Raw genomic sequence first — 22,203 nt, forward strand, 5'->3', positions numbered from 1 at the left:
TTCATGTCGGCACCTAAAACCAAAGCCTGTTTCTGGAGATTTGGGTAAGAAGATTGAAAACAAGGGGAAGCAATTTGCCTAGATTCGGCGAAAGCGTCAAAATGGCGACCCCAAATGTTGAGTTTTATCAACGACAGAAGGATTGGCAAGATCAAGTGTCAAAGAGGTATGGGCAGGCTTATTGTTGCAAAGATGTTCCCAATTGCATCCCATTAAGACAAATAAAACTACTGTGGAATATGGTTCATCATCCTGACCTGATGCTTTTTCGTTTGCATTTCTCCTTTTTGTCACACTGTGCACTTTTTCAGTCGTGTACTTGCCATTGGGAAGGGCATGCTTGTGTTTTTCTGTTTCCTAAATAAACAGCATTGTCACGGTTTTTTCTAGCTGTATCAATATTGTTTGAAATTGTTATTTGAACCATTTTTCTTTCTTTCTTTAAAAGTGACTGTTGTTTCAGTGAGCAAGAAAGGATGCAGTTGGAGAAGCAGTTAAAACTGTTAATGCAGTCTGACCAGAACAGGTTAGTTTTCTCCGTTTCAATGTCACTGACAGTTTTTGTCTACATCATACTTGAATTACTATGAGATCAAAAGGCTTTCTCAAATTCGACTAGTGTTTGTACGTACTACAGCGACCACAACTAGTAATACAAAAAATAAGAACTATGCTGTTATACTTATACAATGCAGAGAGGAATGTTAACAAAACAAAGACTTGCATCTGTGTGAGAAAGTAAAGGTGAGGAGAGGAAGGGGAGCCAGGATAAAGTGCAGTTGGGTCACAGTGACTGAGTGAGTGATTGACTGAAGTTCACTACTTGTTAATTGTCAGGAAATATGTCTCCGAGAAGGAGCATGGGGGTAATCAATGACTAATGCTGTATTTGTAAGGAAAATCTTTGATAGTTAAACATTTAAATATCGGTATACCAACCAGTTTTTAAGATCAATTGCAAATGTTGTCTGGTAAACACAGTCCCAGTGATCATTGAAGCTGTTTATGAAGAATGAGAAAAGGCGTGTTAGGCCCCCCCCCCCCCAAAAAAAAAAGGTGTGGTTAAGGTAACATAGCCAAAATAAATAGGGTAGGAAGGTAGGCAATCACTTTTTTTTTATACTTTTATTTCTTAATAGCAGAGAAACCAGCGTGCAGCACTCGCAACCGAAGAAGATGCCGCCATTTTTGTCATGGCAAGCGTCTGTGGGGCCTTTTTAGTAATTTCCCTTGCATCGTCTGTCGTCTGCATGACGACTTGAGCGCCTTCGCTTTCATTGCGTTTTCTGCACTCGTTTTCTTGTTTACATTTTTTTGTTTTGGACAAATGTAATAAAAAGTTATAGGGTCGGCCCCTAAAAATAGGGTAGGTCGGTTTACCGTAACCACACCTATTTTTTTTTAGGCCTTAGCTTTTGTTTTGATGTGTTTGCATGATACAATTGACAGTGTGCATATGTTTCAGTGCCCAGCTGAAAGCTGCCAAGCTTCACACCTACTGGAAGAAAGTCTGTGCAGATGAGAAACGAGCTCAGCAAAGAAATGCTATGCTGATGCGTGAATTTGAAAGAATAGATTCTCACATGTCTTCCATGGCTGCTCGCACTCAGCGTCTGAATTTTTTGAAGGTTTGTTTAAACAGATCTGTAAAATTCTGCAATGAGTCTTTAAAGTTATGAATAACAAATGAGCTACTCTAAGGTTTGCACCGACCGTAGAATTTCAGAAGTTTTAAGTTTTGTTGATTGAGGAATAAGACACTCTTTCTGTTTCACTTCAAATGGTTTCTAGTTGTTCCCAATTTGAAAACAAACATTTCAGGAAGCTAATTTTTGTCCAGTGTGTTTGCTTTTTATTTGCATCGGTTCAAGTGGATAGGAGGGGCTTAATGAGCAGCATTTGGCTAACAGTTACATCTTTACACACAAACGCACACATGCACACACTTATGCCTGCACACGCACACACACACACACACACACACGCACACACACACACACACACACACACACACACACACACACAACTTGTTTCAAGCATGTGTTCTGTTCTTCTTGTTAAAACTGTTGACTAAACTTTGTTACACATACATGTATGAATAGTGAAGTTAATTTTAATCTGTGCCTGTGCAGCAACAATATGCTGACTATGTGGCTCGCACCTACCCACAATGGACCCAGAAAGTGGAACAGCATATGAGGGGAGAAACACAGCAGGTGATTGCACATATTTTGTTAATGATATCATTATCAGCGTCGATTTCGGTTACGTATTGTTGTTTAGATAGTCAAGTCTCCTGTTTGTTTGTGAAAGAAATTCTTCATATTGCAAACTTATGAAAACATAGTCCTTGTTTGCTGGTTTTCTCATCTTAATCAAATTACAGGTCCATGAATGTAAAATCAAGATTGAGAAGACATTATGAATCTCAGGAGCACAAAGAAGAGTCTTGCGTGGAGCAACTGACAATAACAAACCCTTTCATATATGACTCTGTTTTTCATTGTTTCAACAGCAGCAGAGCAGAACTGCTCAGGACTCAGCAAGCATCAGACGATCACAGGACTGGGCAGAAGCAGAAAAAGACATCTCGAACCAACATCACCAGCAAAACAACCAGCAACAACAACAACAGCAGCAACAACAACAGCAGCAAAACCAACAGCAGCAACAACAACAGCAGAAACGACAGCAGCAACAACAACAGCAGAGGGCTCGTATTTCTCGGGATGAAAGCAGCGCTGGAGAGGACAGTTCAGGAGCTAGAGGGCCTAATATGTCACAACCTGTGCAGAGTGTCAGCGTGCAGAGAATTTCTCCCACTACCAAGGTGGGAGATGTCACCAACATCTCCACCAGGAAAACTTCTAATGCTGGAGCAGCTAGCCAGCAGCAGATGCAACAACAGCAGCAACGACCTGCAACCGCTGTAAAACAACCCATAGTGCAGAGTGCGCGAGAGGATTCTGTAAAATCAGAATATGTCAACATCAGTCAGTTCTCCAATCAACAGGCTGCGCCTCCTCATGCAGGTAGAAAAGCAGATGACGCCTCTCGTAAAAACTAATTAACTAGCATTTGATTGAAGTAGGACGTGCTTAATGGTCCAAGTCCATATACATCACTAGCCTGGATAGTACCCCCTGATGTGCGGATCTGTCTCCCTCACATTCAAAATAAGCCCTGATGAAAGGTCGTTCTGTGAAGCACGTTCTAAGTCTGGCTGCACAGCTTCAATCTTTCACATCTAACAAAAGAAAGCCGGAGTGACAAATTAGACTGAGGTCTTATCATGCAACTGCTAGGGCCTTTTAAAGGGGCGCTAAGTGAGTTAGATGTAGGTCAGGACACAAATACAGGTCAGGGGACACTATGCAGGCTAGTCAAAGTTCTTCTGCTTGGCAAGTGGTGAACAATAATGGAAAATAACTGTATGTTGTTATGTAGCTGGTAAGTTATATTCTCTTTTTTCCTTCACAAATTGCTGTGCACAGGAACTGAAGCTGTAGACTGCATTCAAGTGGAAAAAAAAGATAAGGATCACAGGAAGAGTAAGGAATAAGAGCTTGAGAGCAGTCTTACACAATTACAGTTGAAACTTCTTTAGAGAACCCTATTCAGACCCTAGTTTTTCAGATGAACTGTTCATAACACCTGTACATTTAAAATGTTATCTCTTTTCTAAGACTCTGCATTTCAAGACCTAATTTCTCAGATATTTTTAGATCTTAAAGGGAGGGTTTCACTGTACCGAAAGATATTATGTACTCACAGGTCAGGGAGACCAAGCCTCCATGAATCCAGGGAATGATGATGACCTGAGTGACTTTGGCAGCGGAAGTGACCTTCCCTTGAGTGCAGGTGACGCTTCACCCGTGAAACACGCTCCTGGTGGGGCCACACCTCAGCGAGATGAAGGAACAAGGTCTCGACCCGATAGCGTTCGCTCTATGCGTAGCAGTGGGTGAGGGTCTTTTCTCTTTGTTACTTCTGACAGTTAATGTATTACATTAGCTGTATGCAGTTGGTTGAAGTCACAGCAGTGTGTAAAGTCTGTGACTCTCCTGTAAGGCTGTATCTGGTAGCACAGTCAAACACAGGCAATGGAATATTACAATTGAATTCAAGAGTTTCTTACTGACCAGAAATTGTTGAATTATATTGAGAGTGTGAAAGAAAAAAATGTAACATTGAGAATGAATATGAATGTTTGGTTTTTTTCAAACAAATATTTCATACATTTACCATTGATGCATTTTGATTCTTGTGTGGTGTTATATTTTGAATAGCCATGTTATTACTGTGAGGGAAAACAGATGTTTTGGTGAACCAGCTGGTTGTTGATAAGAATTGTTCTTTTTTGTCACTACTCTACCTTACGTTCCAAAACTGCTTTCCAAGCTTTCAATTTTTTTTCTCAAATTTGTTTTCACTATTCCTTTTCAGATAGACCTGTTGAAGTAGAAAAAATATTTGACCAACACTTTCTCCCCCTCAGATCTCTGCTTCCTGAATTGACTGTTGATGGACTGATCCGACTGCTGCGTCACGTTGAGGCCGACCTGGAGCGAGACATACAGGGGGTCGAGTACTACAGCTCTCCTATCTTTGACTCTGAGGAGAAAATGGAACTCATACAGTAAGTGCAGGACTCCATGTGTCCTTTGTTGTGCCTGATGTACAGTTTTATTGATGCTGTCTTCAGTCAATTTAAAACACAGGCAGGTGTGATAGAGACAGCAGCAGCAATAGTAACAGCAGCAATGACATACGCGCACACACACATGCACGCACACACCCATGCACGCACACACACACAGACACACACGCACACATGCACACGCATGGAAAATAATTAAAAGGACATTAGAAGCTTTAAGAAATGTCATTACAACATTGCTAACAATTAAGTTATTCTGCCATTAAGTCAAGTTAATTTCGTTTCTTATCCTGTTTTGAATTTGATCAACAATACGGTTTTCCCCTTGCGTTTGGACTTCTTATGTTTGTAGGTATGTGAATGCATGTGTGTGTGTGTGGTACAGGGGACAGAAGGCAAGTGGTTGTGAACACCATGAAAACAAGGTGTATTGCCAAACACAAGTTTAGATTAAACTACTACACATATGCGGAGCATGTCTTTCGGTTACCATGTAGAACTGATTTACTGGTGTTATTGCATCCACAGGCGTGCCAATGCGGGAGGGGCCCTGCAAGGGTTGCCAGGATCTAAAGCGAGTAACCTTGTCCTGGAGCAGATGTCTCATGTTGTGCGCAGCCTTCCAGAGCAGTGTCTCATCGGTGAACAACTCCTGACACAACCATTGCAGCGTATAACGCCTAGTATTATCGGGTAAGAGCAGTTGGCGGCATGAAATAGAACTCGTATTTTCAAGCTCTTGATTCTTATGTCAAGAGTTGAGAAAACAAGTTTAGTAATAATAAGGTGTATTTATATTGCGCCTATCCCTTTCAAAAAACAAAAATATTTGGCTCTAAGCGCATTAGTATCCAGTTTTACTCATAAATCCAGCGCAGGAAGCCAGGGCAACAACTTTCCAGCTGCCAGTCAGTAGTCACACATGAAATTAAAAAATGTTGTTATCATTTTTCTGCAGGGAGCCATCAAGCTTAGCCCAATAACTTTATTCAGCAAGTTTGCTTTTTGATTACACTCTCTAGATTCAGTTACTTTTTGTCGCTTTGCACACGAGTTGCAATTATTACATTTGCCTGTTTTTGTCTATGCTTCCAGAGACAGCCTGACAGGAGAGTCACAGACACTGTGGATTGCAGTCTTCACTCACTTCAACCAACTGCATGCAGCTAATGTGATGGAGGCCAAGGAGATTGCTGCTGTCTTTGTGCCCTGCATCGTCGCTGACCGCTCACAGCATCAGGACAAGGTCAGCAATTCCTGGCATCGCCAACTCATTGATCCTAGATCATATGTGTTGTGAATTCACACAGTGAGAAAGAGGCAGTCAGCTTTTACTGGGTGTTTATTAGGTTTCTCTGTCCTGTTTGTTTAGGCAGGGTTGGTGGATTGCTGCATTTACTGTAAAGCTAACAGGCCGTTGGAATTTCCTTAGCTAAGAATTGTTTTATATTTTGTAGTGTGGAAAGTGAGAAGGTAGGCTTTGAAATTTGTGTGCAGCTCAATTAGAATGAAGTTACGAATTGTGGCTGGAAGTGAGGTAGTAAACTGTCAGTTATTATCTTAAGAGTATTCACTTTAAAGGTTAGGAGTCGACTGCAGTGATGCTAGTCATTCTCTTGCAACAATTTTTCTCATGCACATAGTGAGAGTTTGTGGATTCATTCATAACTATGAGCCGATGGTTTGTAATGCAACAGGCGTTTGCGCTGTTGGTGAACTTGCTGGAGGGAGACGATGTAACCGACGCTTCCAGCATTGCCTCTCCCCGACACCAGCACATGGGCAACTCCAGCAGTCTCATGGAGGATGGTAGAGGTGGGACCTGTGACCTAGCGTCACATTGTTTGTCTCCTAACCTATATCTCGCCCATTACATGTATTGTTAAAGCAACTGAGGGTACAGTGGAACCCCCCTTTTAAGACCTCCAAAAATCTGAGAAAACAAGGTCTTAAAACGGAGGGAGTCTTAAAATGGGGGCAATTTTACAGAGGTTATGAACAGAAAGTCTGAGAAAACAAGGTCTTAAAAAGGAGGGAGTCTTAAAATGGGGGCAATTTTACAGCGGTTATGAACAGAAAATCTGAGAAAACAAGGTCTTAAAAAGGAGGGAGTCTTAAAATGGGGGCAATTTTACAGCGGTTATGAACAGAAAGTCAGAGAAAACAAGGTCTTAAAAAGGAGGGAGTCTTAATTTGGGGGGTCTTAAAGGGGGAGGGGGGGGGGTAGGGTTCCACTGTATGTCTTTCTTGCAGTTGTGATCATGGAGACATGTAAACCTATTAATGAGGATAAAAATCCTTGCATTTAGAAATTAATTTCCTGAAAAACATTGTCTCGTCAAGTATTTTATTGAAGAACAAGGAAGATACAAGAAAACTTCAAAGCCAAGACACTTGTATTTCATGAAGATATCTAATGCTGCAGGGAACTCTTGGTCTCTATTGACTGTACACTGGTAGTTCTGGCAATGTTATAGAATTTAGCTGTCCAATGTTATGACTGAATTTTTTTTAAATTGTAAAGTGCCTGTTGTGGAGTTTAACCGCTGCATAGAAAATAGATTCAGATTCAGATTTTCTCCCTGTTCTTAATACTCTTGAAAGAGGTTCATTGTTTTGAAGACAATACAAGTTCAAAATGGAAGCTCTATGACCAAGAAAGCCTACATTTTTACTTGGTGATTTGTACTGTGTGCTGTGTGATCGACAAGAAGAAGAAGAAGGACTCTGTGCTGAAAAAGGCTTCACAGTGTTTAAAAACAAAGCAAAAACACATGAACAACAAATCTATGTACAGTTTGTTTCTGCATTGTTTGAATGTTCCAGTGCCCCCTTTGAAGTTTGGCAGCCTGGTTGACAAACCGTTCAGTGACGATGAGTCCAGCTTCTTTGACCAGAGCATGCCCAAAGAGCCTGCTGTGCCACTCAATGGTCAGTGTGTATGATTTTGTGTGCTTGTGCAATTGCAAATATGTGCACATGAGAGAGAGAGAGAGAGAGAGAGAGAGAGAGAGAGAGAGACTCGAGAGAGAGAGAGAGAGAGAGAGAGAGGAACAGGACAGGACAGGACAGGACAGGAACAGGACAGGACACACAGGACAGGACAGGACAGACAGACAGACAGACAGACAGATAGATCGATCGATCGATCGATCGATCGATAGATATCCTACTCTGAACAGGAAGGTGGCTTTGATATGGTACAGCTGTATCAGTCTGTATGCATCACAGCAAACCAGCTATTTCTGTTCAGTTCTAAGCAGCTATGTTTTGATCTTGCCTTATTTCGCTTTTTCCTTCAATCCCTGTGCTATACAGAAACATCAGCGTACAAGCAGATGCTGTCAGGGACATTTTCACGCACCTCACAGAAAGCTCCTGTCCCGTCTGATGACACAGACGATGATGTGGAGAAGGAGTTTGCCAATGTTTTGTCTCCTAGGAGCCCTACCAAGTAAGCTGTCTCTTTTTTCATCTTTATAAGTAAACATTTACAAATGGAATAGAACTAGATGTTGGGAAAACAAGGATGATGTACATAGTGTCATCATCTTTCATGTAAGCATTTATGAATTTTTTTGCTCAGGCAATCTTCTAATGCACTAACAGAACTCGCAGGGACAAATGTGTGCATTAATTTTCAGACCCACAGCCCAGAACCCTTCACCTCGGGTAGCACCACAGCGACAGGTGTCAGAGGTTGAGAGCCTCTCAGAAGTCAGCTCACCTGGGCCCAAGTCTCCCAAGATACCTGTGTATGTTCCCACTGCTGTGGAACAAAAGTAAGCAGAAGACTGATCATTTGCTGTACAGTACAGTGGAACCCCCTATTAAGACCCCCCCCAAAACTGTGTTTATTTACCTGGGTACTTCAACTGCTTGCTGGATATCTTTCGTACGAGATGCCAACTTAAAACTGTCTACTCTTCTGCAAATAAGTCTGGATTTAGATAAATTGGGTATCCGGCACTTAATATTCACTTTTGTGCACAGGGCTCTCCACTGACACTGGCCTAGGGGGTCCGAGAATCCTCAACTTTGATGTATATGGGGTCTTTGGACCTCCTCAGTGGAACTTAAGAGGGTCTGAAGACCAGGAGGTTCATAATTCTTGCTTTCAGAACGCACATTTCTTGCCAACACATTATCTTTGGAACGCTCATTTCAATGTTATGCCGAGGTTTGGAAGTTTTGTGAGTCCTTCATCAAAATGTTTATGGTCACATTGGTTAGATTGACTCTGTAAATGTGCGTCGCTAAAGGTCTGGCATAACAGTTTCTGAAAACTGAATACCAACATTACATCGTTTTGTGTGTCTTGCGGGACCCCCTCCATGTTTGTTTGTTCGTTCATGGGCTCAAACTCCCACGGCTTTTACGTGTATGACCGTTTTTACCCCGCCATTTAGGCAGCCATACGCCGCTTTCGGAGGAAGCATGCTGGATATTTTCGTGTTTCTATAACCCACCGAACTCTGACATGGATTACAGGATCTTTTTCGTGCGCACTTGGTCTTGTGCTTGCGTGTACACACGAGGGTGTTCGGACACCGAGGAGAGTCTGCACACAAAGTTGACTCTGAGAAATAAATCTCTCGCCGAACGTGGGGACGAACTCACGCTGGCCAACGGGATACAAATCCAGCGCGCTACCGACTGAGCTACATCCCCGCCCGCGACCCCCTCCATGAATTTCTAGTAAGTTTGTACGGCTTCTGGTGCATACAGGAACCAGGGATGCACAGTTTGGGGAGCCCTGTATACCTAAGTACATTGTATTTTTAATAGCAAAGAATACATTTGACACTGATTTTAGGTACTCTCAGAAAACATTTGTGTTTTAAAAAGCAAGAGTTTCTCATTTTCTTCCTTTTTTCCAGATCTGTCCTTGGTTCTACAGGATCAAGTGTTGGTCAGAGACGAGCAGGTTAGTAAGTCTGAAGATGAGAGTTGTTCTCACTTTGATCTGTAAGGCAGGATTTAACACTCTCCCTTCTCTTTTATGCTAGTCTTGACCCTCACCAGTTTGCATATCGGGCCAACCGTTCCGTGGGCGATGCAGTAGCCTTAGGTCTACATCATATTGTTGAGCACCTGGAGAAGTCTGGTAGCTATGCTAGAGTTCTTTTCATTGACTATAGCTCTGCCTTTAACACCATTGTTCCACATAAACTGTTCTCCAAGCTCACTGGCATGTGTGTCGAGGAATCCCTTTGTAAGTGGGTTCTAGATTTTTTGTTGGATAGGCCTCAGGTTGTAAGAGTAGGCAGCAGTACTTCTAGCTCAATCACCTTGAACATTGGTGCCCCACAGGGGTGTGTTCTCTCCCCACTGTTGTTCTCCCTCTTCACCAACGACAACGTGAGCCATGACCCCTCAGTAGTCATCCTGAAGTTCTCCGATGACACTACTCTGGAAGGCCTGATCAGTGTCGGTGATGAGTCGGGGTACCGAGCGGAGGTTGCGAGAGTGTCGGGCTGGTGTGTGGCTAATGACCTTGACCTTAACGTCACCAAAACCAAGGAGATGGTCTTTGACCGTAGGAAGAAAAAGACTCCCCTCTTACCACTCACCATCAGCGGTGAGAACGTAGAGCAGGTTGATTCCTTCAAATTTCTAGGGGTGACCATCTCCAATGACCTTAGCTGGGCTGTTCATACTGACCTTTCAGTAAAGAAGGCCCATCAGCGTCTCTACTTCCTGAGACAGCTGAGGAAGTTCAAAGTGTCCTCCTCCATCATGTCCCAGTTCTACAGGGCTGCTGTAGAGAGTCTCCTTACCTTTTCTATCACGGTTTGGTACAGCAGCTCCTGCCAGTTTGAGAAAGAAAAACTGGAGAAGGTCGTTAGGGCTGCCAGCAGGATCATTGGCAGAGATCTCCCCTCTATAGACTCCCTTCACATCCTGCGCATGATGAGGAAATGTAGGTCCATCATGCAGGATCCCACACACCCGGCTGGTCATCTCTTCCAGCCTCTGCTCTCGGGGCGCAGGCTCAGAACCCTCAGATGCCGTACGGCAAGACTCAGAAACAGTTTCTACCCCCAGGCTGTCCTGGCTTTTAATAACCGGTAAATGAACTCTACAGACTGTGACACGTTTTAGGATGCTCTAGGAGTATGATTTTAGTAGCTGACATGACATACTGTGATATATAGAGTGGGTTTTAGCATGGTGACACCACTGTGACGCGATGAAGCCAGACTATGTTTTAGCAGCTGGTTATATTACCGGAATACACATCTAGTATGTTTTAGTAGTTTTAGTCGTTCTTTAACCACTGTGATGTGTTGGAAGAGTTTATTTTTATGTGCTGTTTTAGAGGTACATTTTATCAGTATGGAACATGTTCAGTTCTTACAGTAGTTGATAGTGGGGGGGGGGGGGGATCCTATCTTATTCTGCGTACTTTTATTGTGGTTCCGATAGCTCTTAGAGTTTCATAGTTCTCACCATGTCTGTATAGTGTATGTATTAGTTACTGTGATACCAAATTGTCTTCCCATGTATGTATGATGCTATGCGCCAGTGATGTATGAATGCTATTTATTTTTGTTTTTATCACACAGCAAGCTGCTTTCCTCGTGTATTTTTTATGTTCATTCATGTATTGTACACTTGGCAATAAATTATCTATCTATCTATCTATCTATCTTTTAAGCAAAAACCCCTTGCCCAGACTCACTCTGTACTTGATCAAACACAGCTGTACCAAGACGGAGAAAATGACAGCATTTGTGTAATTTAGTTATAGCACTCAGTACAAATCACACGTTCCGGTTCTACCTGAAGATACATTGTACTGCTGGCTGCGTTTTACAGCCAGTGCAATCTCCTTTCAATATGGGCAGCAGAGAAGATCAAACTCTCTCTTTTCTTGTCTACATTGATTTGGCTTCAGAATTTACACTACAATGCCTTATCGGGCAACTCGGCAACAATTTAACTTGCCCCCACACTAAATGTGTTCGCTTCAGGCAATTAGGCAACAGGGAGTATGAAGACCCTGGTAAGAGATGTGTGGTTGTGTGCGTGTGTTCCAGTTAGATATTTTTACCTCATAATGTAAAGATGATAATGATTGTGATGACATAGATTGTGACGACATAGATTCTGTTCTGTGAAAAGGTTATGATGGGGGGTTGTTTCTGTTTCAGGGGGCCTCAGGCTTGGTTCAGACTTTGACACCGACTCGGAGTTGGAGCCTGGACTCTTCGGCAGCAGTAAAAAGCCTGACCCAAAAGACAAAGATGACTTTGATTTTTATGACTAGTGTCTTGCTGTTAGCTTGCTGTCAGTGTGGCTGTATGAGTACACTGTTTTGCCTCTGTAGGTTTACAGAGAATCTCTTGTACATTCCTTGGTTAAATGTGTCATCATTTATTATTTACATATTTTTAAGAAGAGTTAGCTGTGGAATTTGTTTCAAACCTGCTCATTGACTTCTGCTGTAATGTCTCTTTTGTTTTGTTTATTGGTATTTTATTTTTTTTAATTTTTATTTTAATACAATTTGGGTGGTATTTAAACAGAGTAAAACTTCAAGCAAAAATTGCCTCAAGGTCTGCTCACCCTCTAACGTCAGTGGGATCAATTAGCAAGCCTGATGTTTTTGTTTTGCTCATGCTGCTCTTAGAAAGTGTTAATGATCCTCTTCCTGATTTGTCCGAGTTCTAATTGCTGGTGTTATTTAATATTCAGTATTGCCCAGCAAATGCTTGCCATAACTTTCTTAGAACATGTTGCCACTTATTTTGTACTGTGAAGTAATTGTCATATTTAATAGCTTATGTATTCCGTCCATTATGAATATGTACTCCTAGCAGAGCATATATATATATAACTTTGAACTTGTACTTATTGTAAACTGAGGTTAATTTATAAGAAATACAATTGTATCCTCTTTGCGATCTCTATTCTACTTGCTTTTTGCCTGTTCAATGTTGTTGAAAGAACATATTTATTGAATGGTATGAAGTAATCAGAGAAAAGCTGCACATTTTCTCATTTGTAGTTAGTTTTGTCTGTGGGAATGGCTCATAATTTGTGATGGAAAAAGTCGGCAGATTTTACAGAAATAAATATACAAGACACAGAGGAAATACAGTGTGCCTGGTTGTTTCTCTCTCTCGCTCTCTCTCTCTCTCTCTCTCTCTCTCTCTCACACACACACACAGTGACACACATAAATTATATACACACACACACATATATACACACACACACACACACTATCTGATGGTAGATTTCATTTACTTTCTGAATTGCACGCCTCATACCTGATCATTGTTGAAACAAACTTTACGTAGCCTTCAGTAACATATATAGATACTTAGATGTTTCTGTTAAAGGCACAGCCAAGTTCTTTCTGTGTAAATGATTCACCATCTGCCGAGGCTTTCACCTGGGATATCTAGAAGACTATGCTTCCACTTGGTCACATACCTACAATCAACAGCTGCAGGGCTGCCTTAATTCTGTGCAGGGTGGAAATTGGTTGTATGAATTTATATTTTAACTCAGAGACTAGTAGAATTTTGACAACTTAATTCTTAATTTAAAAAAAACCTCGCTATTTGCTGGAAGCAGCCAGGCAAATTAATTTTGTTATGCGTCCAAGTGGAGGAATGGTCTTATCTCACAATTATGTATTTTGAGTTAGTTTTATATATCTTCTTCTTCTTCTGCGTTCGTGGAACTCCCACATACACTCGTGTTTTTGCATGAGTGAATTTTTATGTGTATGACCATTTTTCCCCCACAATTTAGGCAGCCATACGCCGCTTTCGCAGGAAGCATGCTGGGTATTTTCGTGTTTCTATAACCCACCGAACTCTGACATGGATTACAAGATCTTTTCCATGCGCACTTGGTCTTGTGCTTGCGTGTACACACGAAGGGGGATAAGGCACTTATGTGCATAAGTTGATCTGGGAGATCTGAAAAATCTCCACCTTAACCCACCAGACGCGGCCGGGATTCGAACCCACGACCTTCCGCTTTGGAGGCCGTCGTCTTACCACCAAGCCATTGCGCTCGTCAGTTTTATATATATGACTACCACCCCTCCTCCCCCTCTTCCCCAACAATCTTAAACAAGCAAATACACAAAAACAAAAAGCAAGGTAATACTATTCTCATTATATTTAGTCAAGTTTTGACTAAATATTTTAACGTAGAGGGGGGAATCGAGACGAGGGTCGTGATGTATGTCTGTGTCTGTGTCTGTGTCTGTGTCTGTGTCTGTGTGTAGAGCGATTCAGACCAAACTACTGGACCGATCTTTATAAATTTTACATGAGAGTTCCTGGGTATGATATCCCGGACGTTTTTTTTCATTTTTTGAGTCACTTGAGAAAAAGTGACTCTATGTAATCGGTCAGTGTTAGTCTGTCCGGCCGGCCGGCCGGCCGTCCGTAGACACCACCTTAACGTTGGACTTTTCTCGGAAACTATCAAAGCGATCGGGCTCATATTTTGCTTAGTCGTGACCTCCAATGACCTCTACACTTTAACGATGGTTTCGTTGACCTTTGACCTTTTTCAAGGTCACAGGTCAGCGTCAAAGGAAAAATTAGACATTTTATATCTTTGACAAAGTTCATCGGATGTGATTGAAACTTTGTAGGATTATTCTTTACATCAAAGTATTTACATCTGTAGCCTTTTACGAACGTTATCAGAAAAACAAGGGAGATAACTAGCCTTTTCTGTTCGGCAACACACAACTTAACGTTGGGCTTTTCTCGGAAACTATAAAAGTGACCGGGCTCAAATTTTATGTGAACGTGACTCATTGTGTTGTGAATAGCAATTTCTTCCTGTCCATCTGATGCCTCATATAATATTCAGAACTGCGAAAGTGACTCGATCGAGCGTTTGCTCTTCTTGTTTGATGTGTCTTTGATGACGTCATATCCGGCTTTTCGTGAAAGTTGAGGCGGCACTGTCACGCTCTCATTTTTCAACCAAATTGGTTGAAATTTTGGTCAAGTAATCTTCGACGAAGCCCGGGGTTCGGTATTGCATTTCAGCTTGGTGGCTTAAAAATTAATTAATGACTTTGGTCATTAAAAATCGGAAAATTGTAAAAAAAAATAAAAATTTATAAAACGATCCAAATTTACGTTCATCTTATTCTCCATCATTTGCTGATTCCAAAAACATATAAATATGTTTTATTTGGATTAAAAACAAGCTCTGAAAATTAAATATATAAAAATTATTATCAAAATTAAATTGTCGAAATCAATTTAAAAACACTTTCATCTTATTCCTTGTCGGTTCCTGATTCCAAAAACATATAGATATGATATGTTTCGATTAAAAACACGCTCAGAAAGTTAAAACAAAGAGAGGTACAGAAAAGCGTGCTATCCTTCTTAGCACAACTAAGCTTACTACCCCGCTCTTCTTGTCAATTTCACTGCCTTTGCCATGAGCGGTGGACTGATGATGCTACGAGTATACGGTCTTGCTGAAAAATGGCATTGCGTTCAGTTTCATTCTGTGAGTTCGACAGCTACTTGACTAAATGTTGTATTTTCGCCTTACACGACTTGTTTTTGGTTTTCAATAACAGCTCAACTGTTGGGACAGGTAAAGTGTAAGTTAGGTAGATAGATATTTACTATTCCATCAAGTTACACACACACACACACACACAAACACCCACACCTTTTTGGTGATGAATTTTATTGATTTTTTTTCTATTACATACATACGTACATTTTGGCTTGTTCTTTCTTTCTTTATTTGGTGTTTAACGTCGTTTTCAACCACGAAGGTTATATCGCGACAGGGAAAGGGGGGAGATGGGATAGAGCCACTTGTCAATTGTTTCTTGATCACAAAAGCACTAATCAAAAATTTGCTCCAGGGGCTTGCAACGTAGTACAATGTATTACCTTACTGGGAGAATGCAAGTTTCCAGTACAAAGGACTTAACATTTCTTACATACTGCTTGACTAAATTCTTTACAAAAATTGACTATATTCTATACAAGAAACACTTAACAAGGGTAAAAAGAGAAACAGAATCCGTTAGTCGCCTCTTACGACATGCTGGGGAGCATCGGGTAAATTCTTCCCCCTAACCCGCGGGGGGTATTTTGGCTTGTCTGCAGCAAATATGTATGCATGAAAGGGAACATTTTCTCTATTTAAAACTGATTTGCAGTAATAACTTTGTTAGCTGTGCTGTTATGGTACATATGAATAAGAACATGACATGTTTTGCCACCAAGATAAATCAGAGACACACGTACATGAGACATACCTCTCTGGCTAAATTCACTGAAAGCAGAAAACTGCACTCGCACATGAACACTCTATTTAAACTCTTCCTCCCGGAAAATACATCCAGCGTTGTATCATAAAATGTCACATTTGATCAGTGCAAAATATTCTCCTGTAAGCACTTAAGTGATAATGTAGTACAATGTAGCTTAATGAAGAAAACGTTATATATATGTGATTCAGGTAATGATATGTGAATTACTTACAGATGCATAATATGGCTGTTCATGAGCAAGTCGATGCAAATCTATATTTGCTCAGGGAAAACATTAATTTTTCTGCAGGTGTACTCCTCGCTGATACTTTCTTTTTTGCCGTCAAAGCCAGCAAGCCTCATGATCGCTGAAGGCTTTGCGAAAAAAAATTCATCATTGTAAAACTGAAACCAATCACTCAAGTTTTAAGAATTTTTTTTCATATACTCTCGTGCCAACTGTATGTAGATCACAAATAAAGGTTAAGGTTAGTTCATAATAGGCAATCTAATGTTTCTTTTGTGAGAGTGACTTAACAAGGTAAATTAAAACAAAAATGGAATGTTTGATTTTCATCATCAGAACATTATAATTATAAAACAACATCCACTTCATATACATAATGCCCTGTATTAGAAAACTAAAGAAACATTCTGTGCACTGAACAAGAACACAGATAACCAACAAAAATATTTGCTATCACAGACACTTTGATCTGGCTGTTTCTCTTTGTGTAAAACACAGAAGTCTTCCTTTGACATTATGAAAAACTTTATCATCTAAAATATTTCATCAGAATGCACATGAAAATATGTAAACATTTCAGCAGGTACGTAGTATCAAATAAAACCTCATAAAATGTCAGCTCATATAAAATTTTAAAAAACAAAACAATATCTTAATTTTCATTTGCACTTATCATCCCTATAGCCTATAGGTTTTGAAATGTTTGATTTTTAGCCTTTAAATGGAGAAGGGGGGCTCAACTGTACAAAAATCAACAAGGTTGAACTAACAGGGCACCAACAAACTGCCCTTTGTCATGAAAGAGACAATATGCACTAATTACATTGCACTTACAATCACTTTGCAGCTCCTTCCGTTTCGTTTATCACAACAAATAAAGTGGGTGGGTGCGAGTCTGTATTATGACAATAAAATGCCTGTTCACATGCTGTATAGACAGGGTAATATGCATTGTTTTGTTAACCAATAATTATGAGATTTATACAGATCGAGACAGTCATTGTTCTCATTGTCATAGTATGATCTTACTAACTTTCTTACTTGTACACGATTTTCATTTCAGTGTTAGATGAACATGGGAAATGAGGTGAAAGACATACATGAATAACAATTAACACACAGAGAGTTACACTAATAACTTACCCACTGAAAAGAAACTGGGTGGAGGATACAAAACTTGAGCATTGTGTAAAGTTTAATAAGTACATAATGTTTGCATATACCTGTATAGAACGAAGGACAAGGTTACATATATAGGGTGTCTAAAAAACAAGTACCCAAAAAGACATTGAAACATCAGTACCGAGAAATGGAAAAACTAATATGTAAGATAATATGTACCCCAGACCAAGAAACCTACAACAACTGAAGGCAAATATTTTCAGAGAAATTCAGAACATCCCACAGGAAACATTCCCCAATGTAATGAACAATATGGCAATGAGGATGAAGTCTGTCATTGGAAAACGGGGTGGCTACATTGATCACGTGGTGTGAAGAAACAGACGATCTCAACTGAAAGCTGTGAACTGGGGACAAAACTTCTAGGAACTGACTACAATATCACGCAAAAATGATTTCAATAAAGTTACTGACTTGTCTGTAGTATTGAAAGAAAATCGGGTACTTATTTTTGAGACACCCTGTATATGCAGTCAATCAACCAGTTATAAACTGTACATAAAGCAAAGCATCTCAGCAAGATCTACTAAAATATTCATTTAACCTCTAAAAGAAGAAAAACAAAACAAAACAAAAAAACTCAAGGTGTGCATTACTCAAGACAGGAGCACAATCATTGTCTGTCGTGTTAAGAGCATTCTTGAGTCAAAATAGACATTATCTCCAAAAACACACACAAAAATTGCAGCGGATACTGAACTAAGATTCCATGACACACCCAATAATGTCAAAACAGAAACGTTGCATATAGGAAGATAAAAACTTTTGAATGTAATACAAAATATATTGCTATGTACAGGTAACTGCTTAGGAAGATAAACACTTGCATGACGAGTGCAATATAAAACATATTGGCGTGGGGAGAAAATCGGCTGTCTACGCTTCCACGATAATATGGCCGTACAATAATAGCACGGCCATCAACATCGAACGCAGAAGAAGAAGAAGAAAAACATATTAATTGCTACCTACAGGGAAACAGATGCATAGGCAAAATCTTGTGACCCCTCAATACCAACAGTAAAATCTTTGTCCCAAAACTCCTTGTAATGTGATTAAAAGCCAAAAATGAGCTATCACACGGAAGGTTTCTAAGAATGCCGGAGAGATAAGTAATGTATTCAAAAATATCTGCGTACACATCTAATGATTGCACTGCCATTACAAAAACTAAAATAACTGCTAATACAAAATAAGGAAAACAAGGCAATAAAACCCTGTCAACAATATGCGTAAGTGAAAACTTTCATTGCACTGTAGAACCTTTGATACAAACTATAAACTTTGTATAAATTTGCATTGTCAATAAAAAACAATTCACTACAACAAAACAAGCACAACCAGGATCTAAAACAAAGACTTTTCTTATCGGTAGCTTGTACCATCAAAACAAATATGCAGTAATACATGTGTAACTGAGTGTCGGAACACCACAATCGCCTTAGGAAGCAAAGCTCAGTCAAACAGGATTGAGAATTTTAGAGCTAATTTCTTTGCCCTATAAAAACAGTTATGGGTAGTTTTTCTGATAAAGTCTGTCCTTTTCGCGTGTGTGCCTCAAAGGGGAAAGTGGATATTGTGTAAATTATATCTTCCCTCTCACTTTGTCTGTTGTCATAACTTCAACTGGAAAAAAATCAAGACCCAGTTGAAAAACAGTGTTCACTAGTTCATCAGAGTTCACAGTTTGTTGCGGAAATGATCGCTGGCACGTAGTCATTGCTTACAACGTGTTTTGATCGAGGTCATGTGGGTTTGGCTTGAGGTCACGTGTGTTAGGAAAACACTTCCAGTGACTAGCAACAGCGGCCATTGGTGGTGATTCGTGGCTTTGATGTTTATATTTTCGAACGAAAATGGTATCATATTTAGCACACGCTGCATAGCATACACATTAGAGTTCGTTTTCAACCCGATCGCAGGAGTAAAGATGATCTGAAGCGTGGAACATGCTCCGGATGTTGTGAAAAGCTTGTCCGAGGCAAAAGGTGCTCTTACTCTTCCAGACCGCTGAAAATCCTGACAGAGTTATTTATTTTATTCACATTTTTCTCATGTTCAGGGTGAGGGTTTGGAATAGTTTAATTGTACTGGCAAGACTCAAGAAGAGAGCAATTGACTCCTTTCCAAGCACCCACTTGCAACAGCACCTCCCAAATGAAACAACAACATGGATTTCCAAGAACTGGTAACATAAACACTTAGAATCCAAAACTATACCACGCAATGCGTACTGTGGTGCACCAAATCTCACATAGTAACAGCAATCCAAAACTATACCATTCAATGCGTACTGTGGTGCACCAAATCTCACATAGTAACAGCAATCCAAAACTATACCATTCAATGCGTACTGTGGTGCACCAAATCTCAATTAGTAACAGCAATCCAAAACTATACCATTCAATGCGTACTGTGGTGCACCAAATCTCAATTAGTAACAGCAATCCAAAACTATACCATTCAATGCGTACTGTGGTGCACCAAATCTCAATTAGTAACAGCAATACAAAACTATACCATTCAATGCGTACTGTGGTACACCAAATCTCAATTAGTAACAGCAATACAAAACTATACCATTCAATACGTACTGTGGTGCACCAAATCTGACATAGTAACAGCAATACAAAACATTCAATGCGTACTGTGGTGCACCAAATCTCACATAGTAACAGCAATCCAAAACTATACCATTCAATGCGTACTGTGGTGCACCAAATCTGACATAGTAACAGCAATCCAAAACTATACCATTCAATGCGTACTGTGGTACACCAAATCTCAATTAGTAACAGCAATACAAAACTATACCATTCAATACGTACTGTGGTGCACCAAATCTGACATAGTAACAGCAATACAAAACTATACCATTCAATGCGTACTGTGGTGCACCAAATCTCACATAGTAACAGCAATCCAAAACTATACCATTCAATGCGTACTGTGGTGCACCAAATCTGACATAGTAACAGCAATCCAAAACTATACCATTCAATGCGTACTGTGGTGCACCAAATCTGACATAGTAACAGCAATACAAAACTATACCACGCAATGCGTACTGTGGTGCACCAAATCTGACATAGTAACAGCAATACAAAACTATACCATTCAATGTGTACTGTGGTGCACCAAATCTGACATAGTAACAGCAATACAAAACTATACCACGCAATGCGTACTGTGGTGCACCAAATCTGACATAGTAACAGCAATCCAAAACTATACCATTCAATGCGTACTGTGGTGCACCAAATCTGACATAGTAACAGCAATCCAAAACAGCCCAATAATAGACTCACGAAACATACTTCTTCTTTGTGGACTGTCACTCCCACAGGCAGGCATGGACTTTTACGTTTAAAGCATTTTTTTGACCCACAATTTAGGCAGTCATACTCTGATTCCGGGAGACGACAACACTTGAAATAATATCCCCAAACAATGTCCTTGCAGTGGAGTATTACAATCAATACAATGGCACACATGGACAACATATGTAAATCGTACATACAAAAATACATGTAATATAACAGGTTACTTAACTATCATCACTCATACTGGACCACTGTTATGTCTTCCCATTAGTGTTAATTAAAATACTGACAATGACATGTACCATTCACTCAAAAAAACAAAAGCGTTGGTGAGAGAAGAAGGTGGGTGAGAAAGGATTACACTGTTTTGCATAGAGAGGAAGGATCGAGGACGGAGGGAGGCGCTTCTTTTAAAAACAGACATTTTCCCCAAACATTCAGGTAAAATCTCATGTCATTATTCAAGTGACTCTTCCTACAAGCATCCTCAGACTTAAATTCTACCCCACATTATCCAGAGTGAGCCTGCGACGTCGTGGTTTAAATTCTGTTCCTTCATCTATTTCCTCTGGTCCCGCGTCCTCTGCCTCAATTTCTGACTGGAACATCTGTTGCAGTAGTACTTCCACTTTCTTGCGATCTGAAATAGTGTTAAAGAAATTGCATAAACATACAAAACTATGACTAGACTATGCTCCAAACTTCCTTCTAACATATGATGCCTTTCTGTATTTTTCGTGGGAATATTGACATAATTTATTATTGTCTAATTCAATACTTTGTGTAATTGATACATCTCATTTTAAGTCAGTCTTTGGCAAATGGTCTAGTCAGCACTATTGCCATCTTTGTCAAGGGCACTTTTATACACTTGTTGTAGAAGAAACTGAAACAATTTGTTGTAAGCCGGTTTCTTTCCTCAAAAGTCTGCACACATCCACTGCCTGTGATATTGCTCCATTAATGTCCATCACTCATTAAGTCTGCTTTGACACACACACACACACACACACACACACACACACACACACACACACACACACACACACACACACACACACATACAGTGCACACACAAACAATCTCAGACTTAAAAGAAATAAAACACTAGGCATTTAGTATTACATCCAAACAAGAAGAGCAAACGCTCGATCGAGTCACTTTCGCAGTTCTGAATATTATATGAGGCATCAGATGGACAGGAAGAAATTGCTATTCACAACACAATGAGTCACGTTCACATAAAATTTGAGCCCGGTCACTTTTATAGTTTCCGAGAAAAGCCCAACGTTAAGTTGTGTGTTGCCGAACAGAAAAGGCTAGTTATCTCCCTTGTTTTTCTGATAACGTTCGTAAAAGGCTACAGATGTAAATACTTTGATGTAAAGAATAATCCTACAAAGTTTCAATCACATCCGATGAACTTTGTCAAAGATATAAAATGTCTAATTTTTCCTTTGACGCTGACCTGTGACCTTGAAAAAGGTCAAAGGTCAACGAAACCATCGTTAAAGTGTAG

The 22,203-nt window shown here is 40.1% G+C and overlaps 2 protein-coding genes across 4 annotated transcripts in view; one reads left to right on the forward strand and one right to left on the reverse strand.

The window, feature by feature from the left end:
• Window positions 1-87: 87 nt before the first annotated feature.
• LOC138953204 (uncharacterized) lies at window positions 88-12,756 on the forward strand. Of its 3 annotated transcripts, none has more exons than XM_070324995.1 (15): window positions 88-166; window positions 464-526; window positions 1,466-1,628; window positions 2,133-2,216; window positions 2,516-3,032; window positions 3,775-3,964; window positions 4,499-4,639; window positions 5,189-5,353; window positions 5,756-5,906; window positions 6,358-6,475; window positions 7,487-7,591; window positions 7,979-8,114; window positions 8,305-8,442; window positions 9,541-9,587; window positions 11,818-12,756. In XM_070324995.1, exons 1-15 carry the CDS (start codon window positions 102-104, stop codon window positions 11,931-11,933), a joined length of 2,199 nt encoding a protein of 732 aa, XP_070181096.1. In that variant the 5' UTR covers window positions 88-101; the 3' UTR covers window positions 11,934-12,756. The 3 variants fall into 3 exon arrangements, with proteins under 3 accessions (XP_070181096.1, XP_070181097.1, XP_070181098.1); XM_070324996.1 differs by having other exon boundaries at window positions 2,519-3,032; XM_070324997.1 differs by lacking the exon at window positions 8,305-8,442.
• A 2,580-nt stretch (window positions 12,757-15,336) lies between these two features.
• Window positions 15,337-22,203, reverse strand: part of LOC138953205 (two pore calcium channel protein 1-like) — a 35,129-nt gene continuing 28,262 nt past the window's right edge. Inside the window, exon 19 of the mRNA XM_070324998.1 lies at window positions 15,337-21,324. Within this exon, the coding sequence (XP_070181099.1) occupies window positions 21,185-21,324 (140 nt within the window). The 3' untranslated portion in view covers window positions 15,337-21,184. The remainder of the gene's footprint in view (window positions 21,325-22,203) is intronic.

Source organism: Littorina saxatilis, linkage group LG17, assembly GCF_037325665.1.
Source record: "Littorina saxatilis isolate snail1 linkage group LG17, US_GU_Lsax_2.0, whole genome shotgun sequence".
NCBI classification, from domain to species: Eukaryota; Metazoa; Mollusca; class Gastropoda; order Littorinimorpha; family Littorinidae; genus Littorina; species Littorina saxatilis.